The sequence below is a fragment of the Suricata suricatta genome, chromosome 11 (genome assembly GCF_006229205.1).
Source record: "Suricata suricatta isolate VVHF042 chromosome 11, meerkat_22Aug2017_6uvM2_HiC, whole genome shotgun sequence".
Lineage (NCBI taxonomy): Eukaryota > Metazoa > Chordata > Mammalia > Carnivora > Herpestidae > Suricata > Suricata suricatta.
Genome location: NC_043710.1, coordinates 14,103,181 through 14,111,565, shown reverse-complemented (window position 1 = coordinate 14,111,565; position 8,385 = coordinate 14,103,181). Strand labels below are relative to the sequence as shown.

The 8,385-nt window shown below is 35.8% G+C and overlaps 1 protein-coding gene across 1 annotated transcript; it reads left to right on the top strand.

Annotated features, from left to right (window-relative positions):
- Positions 1 to 1,700: 1,700 nt before the first annotated feature.
- Positions 1,701 to 2,630, top strand: LOC115271895 (olfactory receptor 4P4). Its single transcript, XM_029914868.1, has one exon. It carries the CDS (start codon positions 1,701 to 1,703, stop codon positions 2,628 to 2,630), a length of 930 nt encoding a protein of 309 aa, XP_029770728.1.
- Positions 2,631 to 8,385: the final 5,755 nt, after the last annotated feature.

Genomic DNA, 8,385 nt, shown 5'->3' with positions numbered 1-8,385 from the left:
CATTCTGAAATTTTCCTGTTAGACCTACGAGTACGAACCTATGGTACTACATGGCAATGAGAAAGAATGAAATATGGCCATTTGTAGGAAAGTGGATGGACTTGAGAGTGTCATGCTAAGCGAAATAAATTAGGCAGAGAAGGACAGATACCATATGTTCGCACTCATAGAAACCCTAACCTTTTCAAAAACCCTAAACCAAACCCTACCCTGATCCAACCCTAACCCTTAATGCCCAACCTTTAATTCCTAGCACTGGCCCTAACCCATATCCTAACCCCTATCCCTAAATCCTAACCCTTAACACTATACCTACCCCCTATCTCTAACCCTAACCCTAATCCCTAAACCCTAACCCAAACACTATCCCAACCCCAACTCCTAACCTTAACCCAAATACTTACACTCTAATCCTAACCTTCAAATCCTAGCCCTGAAACCCTAACCCTCTAAACCTAACACCAACCCCTAACCCTAATCCTTAATTAACTTCGATTTGATTACACACATATTTTTTTAAAGAGATTAAAATATGTGGCAAATAATCACAGAAGTCCAATGTCTGTGAAGAAACTGAACTGAAGCCAGGAAATTAAGCACGGCTGCAGCCTTCTGAACCACAACAAATAGAGTTTCAAGTAATATTATTAACAAAGTCCTAATAATGCAGACAGACTGATGAAATGGCTTGGCTTGAGAACATTCCAAGCCTTTCTTGACTTAAAGTCTTAAAACTATGTAAAAAGCCTTTACGCTTGACCAGAGATAAGAAACATATTTCAAATTGTTTAATGAATAATTCATGACAGTAATATATTCAGTATTATAATTTTATGCAAACTAAATAGCCTCTTATCTTATTGGCTAATAACCTGATTTGGGGAATTATCCTAAAGTTATTTCTTTATAATTTTTACTTAGACTGATTCAAGTTCCTAAAATTCCACTATGGAAATTAATGATTTTGTTTTAAAATTCCATCTGTCTTACAGTGTGAGTATTCCTTGTATGGGTGACCTTGTTAATTTACTCAGTACTAGAAAGAGTTGAAGAGGAAAGTGAAATACGAATTGATAGAGAAGACAGGTACAGTATAAAGTGAGGGCTGAAAACACATAGTATGAGAATGCAGACCTCATGAAGATATCTGGCCAAGATTGAGCATAAAATTATAAAAACATTTGATGGCACACAAACAGCCAATGTCATGTTTTCAGTAGCATCTAAGAATTGATTGTGGATTGAACAGCAGCAATCATGTTGACAAAGCTAGAGATTGATCACAACTTCCTATTAGATCACAGAGCCTCCTTAGAGAGTCATTTTACTTGAATACTTGATTTTTTAAAATGTTTATATTTTTATTTATTTTTGAGGGGGCTGCAAAGGGTTAGAGAGGGAAGGAGAAATTCCCAGGCAGGCTCCACACTGTAAGCATGCAGTCTGATGCAGGGCTTGATCTCATAAACTGAGATCATGATCTGAGCCAAAATAGAGAGTCCACCACTTAACAGACTAAGCTACCCAGGAACCCCTTTGAATAGTTGATTTCTATTCTCTGACATATTTGAATGAGGTATATTAAAACTAGTAAAGTCCTTGAATAAGATATAATCATCACCTTATTCCTGAAAAACTTCAAATATGGCCTCATGAATTGTATATTTCAGGTGATTCATGTATCCTATCTACATTGGATCATGGATCAAAGCAATAATGTCACTGTATTTATTCTCTTGGGACTTTCTACAAACAAGAACATTGAAATCCTTTGTTTTGTATTATTTTTATTTTGCTACATTGCTATTTGGATAGGAAACTTGCTCATAATGATTTCCATCATGTGCAGTCAGCTAATTGAGCAACCCATGTATTTTTTCCTTAATTATCTCTCACTCTCTGACCTTTGCTACACATCCACTGTGACACCCAAACTAATGACTGACTTGTTGGCAGAGAGGAAGACCATTTCCTACAGTAACTGCATGACACAACTCTTTAGCACACATTTATTTGGAGGCATTGAGATCTTCATCCTCACGGGGATGGCCTACGACCGCTATGTGGCCATCTGCAGACCCCTGCACTACACGGTCATCATGAGCAGACAGAGATGTAACACAATCATCACAGCCTGCTGTACTGGGGGATTTGTACATTCTGCCAGCCAGCTCCTTCTCACCGTCTTCTTACCCTTCTGTGGCCCCAATGAGATAGATCACTACTTCTGTGACGTCTATCCTTTACTGAAACTGGCCTGTTCTAATACGTACTTGATAGGTCTCTTAGTCATTGCCAATTCAGGCCTAATTGCTTTAGTGACCTTTGTGGTGCTGATGTTGTCTTACTTTTTTATACTGTGCAGTATCAGGGCTTACCCTGCAGGGAGCCGCAGCAAAGCTCTTTCCACTTGCAGTTCTCATGTCACAGTTGTAGTTTTATTTTTTGCACCTGCACTGTTCATCTATATTAGACCAGCCACGACTTTTCCAGAAGACAAAGTGTTGGCTCTTTTCTACACCATCATTGCCCCCATGTTCAACCCTCTGATCTACACGCTGAGAAACATGGAGATGAAGAATGCCATGAGGAAAGTGTGGTGTCGTCCTATACTCTTGGAAGGAAAGTAGTTTTGTGGATGCTTTTCTGATTTTCAGGCCGTGGTTCCTTGAAACCCATGACTTGAATTAGATCCTGTCTTATCATCTCCTGGCCTTGCTGCTTGGAGAGATAAGTGGACAAACAGGAAGCTCATCCTTCTGTTGTTTGTACCTCATCGAAAAACTGAGTATCATTCTTATTCAAATGCTCTTCCACTTGACATAGTCATTAAGTATTGTGTTTATGTGATATGAAATAAACAAATGATATTTTAAAGAGAAAAGATTAGATTGTTTATTGGCGCTTGTGCTGAAAAAGAAAAGAAAAAATAGAACATGCATTTTTTCACACCTTCAAATGTTAAAGAGCTGAATAAAGTAATACCTTCAAATTCTCAGCTTTTTAATCAACTGTAAAAATAGAAAACTGCACATATTGTGTATGTATGGTTCATGCATTCCCACAAACAGAGCAATATCCTGTAATCAGCAAACAGATGAAGAGTTAGAAATTACCAGGGCACCTGAAGTCCTCCTCATTTCTCTGTATAATCACTAACCTCCCAAAGGTAATCACTATCTTTATCTCTAAATCAATTGGTTTTATGTACTCTTGTATTTTGTGGAAAATAATGATACAGAACAGACTCTTAGTGTTTGCTCATTACATTTGTGAGATTCATTCCTCATGTTTTGTGTATTTTTCTGAGTGTTTTCACTGATATACAATACTGTATTGCATGAGTATCTAACAGTTAATTAATCCACTCTCTTGTTACTAGACATTTGGGTAGTTTCCCATTTAGAACATTATGAGTAGCTGCTTTGGACATTCTTGAACATTTTTTTTGGTGAATATAGGCCTTCTATTGTTTCTTTACCAAACTTCATACTGTAATGAAGACTTAACATTTTAAGGTAATGGTGGTATGCCTGTGTTAATACATTCCTAATATATTACTGTCATAAAACTATATTAATAAAAAGTTATTATAAATAAAAAACACTAGGTTATTGCAATAAATGGTTTAAAATATGTGATACAATGAGGTATGTAATATGTTAATTAATGCAAAGCAACCTATCTATCATAGATACATAGCTCTTAGAAAGAAGAAAGCTCTTAGAAGGATAATTCATGTATAAAAACTCACAACAACACCAGGAATAGAGCATTAGTTTACGTTAGCAAAATTAAGACATAAGTAATCATAATTAGGAAATGTTTATACATAAGATATTCACTAGAGTGTATGAAATTGCTTGCCATAATGAGCAAAACTAGGAAAAGTCCTTATTTAGCTCCTACAAAGGAAAATAAAAAAGGTAGGCTCCAAATAAGGGCAGTAGTTCCAGATAAAAAACAGTATGCTTTACACACGTGCTACCATGGATTGCCACAGGTCCAGAAACATGCGCAGAAATAACTCCTTTCAGGAGCTTCTTCTTCTGCCATAGTTAGAATAGATGGGCTCAGATAGAAAAACAAAATTGAGAGAGATAATAGTTAATTTTTGTTTAAAAGTATCTGATCACACAGGAAAACTACTGATAAAGGAGGAAGTAATGTTAGAAATAGCTCTAGAAGAATATATCATACAATGACAGTTTTATTGTAGTTCTTGGAAACAAATAGAATGTGATTATATTTATTATATAAAAATAAAAAATAAATTTAAAAGCATGATATCATACTAGAATTCTCAAAATTGGCCAGGGTGTTAAAATAATTTAGGAAATAAAAAAGAGTATTTTAATGATAAACCTGATGGATAAAACAGAGTAGCTCTAGCATAAGAAAAATTCAGTGAATAGAATTTTAGATATTAACAAATTACCAGAACACAGAATTAGAGAGATGAGTGACAGAAAAAAATAGATCTATTAAGACACATCATGAAATAAGAGAAAGCAACGTATACTATCAGACTCTAGTGTTTGAGTAATAGTGAGAAAAAAACATTTAAAAAGATAATCATGGCATGAGAAATAATGAAATCTGGCCATTTGTAGGAAAGTGGATGGATCTCGAGGGTGTCATGCTAAACGAAATAAGTCAGGCAGAGAAGGACAGATACCATATGTTTGCACTCATAGGTCTAACAGGAGAAACCTAATGGAGGACACCAGAGGGAGGGGGAAAGGGAAGGAGAGTAGGGGAGAGAGAGGGACGCAAAACTTGAGAGACTATTGAATACTGAAAATGAACTGAGGGTTGAAGGGGAAGGGGGAGTGGGGAAAAGAGATGGTGGTGATGGAGAAGGGCACTTGTGGGGAAGAGCACTGGGTGTTGTATGGAAACCAATTTGATAATAAAGTATTAAAAAAAAGATAATTATTGGTCATTTTTGAGAACTGATGAAAATAATCTTTAGAAAATATTCAGAGGAAGGAGAACGAGTTGCTCTTAAGAAGAATCACAGAAAACACTATTACCAATTAATGATAATTTAAATCATAGTAAGAGTAGAAAAGAGAAGATAATGGAGTTTCATAATGGAAATAGTGAAAGAAAAATGTCACCCTTGGCTTCTATTGTTTTTAAGAAGAGTAAAATGAGGACTTTTGAGTGCAATGAAACAACATGAAAAACAACCAAGAATTAACTACAAACCTATACTCACCAAAAGAAATTGTAAAGGGTTTTTCCACGAAAGGGAAGAAGTCTGTGAAGGAAAATTAGGATCCCAGGAGGAATGGAGAATGATGGAAGTGGTAGGCTTATTTATAAACTAGAAATTGTATTAAAATATCCCCTTTGTCTAATACATGAGATAAAACATAGAAGAGAGAACAAGACCCTGGCCAAAACATCATGTGAGTTGGAAGAAAAAAAGGATTATAAGTGCCATGCACAGTTCTGCAGGGTGGGTAATGTCAGGTTCAGATGCTTGTTAGCATCAATGTACAGACATGATTTTCCACAGATAAAATAACAGGAAAGAGACAGGCTGGTAGCAATGTGGGTTGGTAGGTAGACAGATAGACAGATAGGTAAAAATACATTGGGGGAAGGAAAGGAGACCTAGCTGATTAAAAACTAAAAAAAAAAAAAAAAAAAAGAGGGAAAAATAGACAAATTGGGAATTGAAACCAACAACCCCACCAAAGCCATAGTAAGAAGTCAATCCAAATATATAAGACAAAAATTAACACGATGGACTACATTCTCTTATAGGAAAACAAAGATTATCATAATAGATTAAAATATAGTACTGTGCTTTTACAAAGATATTTATGGCATGAAATTTGAAACTAAAAACTTAGAGCAGGCAAATGCATTAGCACTTGACCCTCCTGATGCTGCGGAAGCAGTCATTTGCACCTTGGTTCACAAAGTCTATCTACATTTCAGCACTCCCCACTCAGCATTAGCCAGCCTACATCCATGAAAATTGGTTTACTCGTCTCTTCTGTTAAGAGGCTACTGCGTCCTCCAAGCCTCCCACAGCCCTGCTTTGAGCTGATTCTCTGCACTCAAGCTCAACATAGCCTTCCACCAGCCTGCACAGTCCTGCCCTTGAGGGGTTCTTCCGCTTGCTGGGTGACCGTGGCTGTTCTGGCTCCACCTGCAAACTCACTTTTTCCAATGATGACTGAATTCAAACTTGGGGGTGGCTCTCCTCTTCCAAGTTCATTCTTTGGGACTATTCCTCAGTCTTAGGTTAGTTTTAACACTAGATTCTATTCAAGTATCACTGATATACAGCAAACTGCACATATTTAAAATGGACAATCTCAGGGCATCTGGGTGGCTCAGTCAATTAAGCATCTGACTCTGGCTCAGGTCGTGATCTCACGGTTCGTGGGTATGAGCCCTGCATCCCGATGCATCGGGCTCTGTGCTGACAGCCAGCTCAGAGCCTGGAGCCTGCTTCAGATTCTGTGACTCCTTCTCTTTCTGATCCTCCCCTGCTCACACTGTCTCTCTCTCTCTCTCTAAACCAAACCAAACAAAAACAAACAAAACAAAACAAAAAACAAGCAAACAAACAAAACAAAACATAAAATGTACAATCCCATTAAGTTGTGGCATAAGTATACACCTGTGAATCCATCGCCATAATCAAGACAGTGAGAGTATCCACCCCTCTTCCAAGTTTGCCCTTGCAACTGGTGATGTGCTTTCGGTCTTTATAGATGAGTTTGGTCTTTCTAGATTTTTACATAAATTTATTTTACAGTATATATTCTATGTTGGCTAGCTTATTTCTGTATAATCATTTGGAGATTAATCCATATAGTTGCACGCATCAGTTGTTGATTCCTTTTATTGCTGAGTAGTGTCCTACTCTGTATATTCCACAATCCCCTTTGGATGGGCATTTGCAATGTTTTCAGTATTTGGCTATTACAAATAAAGCTGCTTGAAAACATTCATGTAGAAGTTTCTATTTAACATATGCTTTCAGTTCTGTTAAGTAATTGCTTGAGTGTGGAGTGGTTGGTTATCTGTAGGTATATGTTTAATATTTTAAGAAACCATCTAACTGTTTTTTCAGAGTGGTTACAACTGTTTACCTCCCACAAGAGGTTTATGAGTGGTCTCATTGCTCTTCTGCCCTTCATAAACTGACATTTATAATTTTAGCCATTCCAAAAGGTGGGAACTGACATTTCATTGCCACATGAATTTGCATTACATAAATAACCAATGATGTTGGGCAGATTTTCATGTACTTATTTGACAAGGTGAAATGTCTTTTTGAATATTTTGCCCATTTTGAAAATTTTCATCCAAGTTGCTGAATTTTTAGACTTAAAATAGTTTATATTATTCTCTTATTTAGCCTTTTAGTATTTGCAAAATTTATAGTAATGTCAATTATTTCATGATTTATGTTCATACTTTGTGTCTTCTTTTCTGTGCTTCTGATCAATCTGGCCAGAGGCTTATCAACTTTATTGAATTTCTTTAGTGGGTTTTTGTTGTCAATTTTCTCTGTTGCTTTTCCTTTTTGTCTTTTATGGATTTTTACTTTAATCTTTATTATATCCTTTTTTTTCATGCTGGTTTAATTTACTCTTCTTTTTCTAAACCTAAACTGGAGGCTGGGGACAGTGACTTGAAATCTTTCATCTTTTTCAACATAGACATTTAGTGCAATATATTTCCCTCCAAGCCCTGCATTCACAGGATCCCACAAACTCTGATATAGTTAGTTTTCATTCTAATTCATATAAAATGACTTCCTAATTTCTCGTTTGATTTCTTCTTGACCCATGAGGTTACTTAGAAGTGTGTTATATAATTTTCAGATATTTGGAAATTTCTTAGATTTCTTTCTGTATTTCTAATTTGATTCCACTGTAATCAAAAAACATACTTCGAAAGACTAGAATCCTTTAAAAGGACTTGCTTCATGGCCCAGAAAATGATGTGTCATAGTAAATATTCTGATTATACTTGACAAGAATACGTATTCTGCTAGAGTCAAATGAAATACTTCATATAGACAATTAAGTCAAGCCAGTTGACGGTTTTTCTCAAGTCTACTGTATTTTGCCGATTTTCTGTCTTCCTCTTAAATTGTCTTTGATAAATTAAAAAGAAACCTTCCATCTTTCTTTTCATTGGTTTTAGCATTAGTTACCTTTTCTATCTTTTTACCTTTAAATTATTACTTGTTTCTTCATGTGTATAATACACTTTCTGTATCCAAAGTATAGTTAGGTTGTAGAGGGTTTTTTGTTTTGTTCAGTTTTTGAATACTATCTGACAATCTCAGCTTTATAATTTTACTGTTTAGACCATTTCCATTTACTGTGATAAGGTTGAGTGTAC

Bases quoted from the DNA above. Each gene is read 5' to 3' on its own strand.
- LOC115271895 (XM_029914868.1), top strand. From the start codon at position 1,701: ATGGATCAAAGCAATAATGTCACTGTATTTATTCTCTTGGGACTTTCT.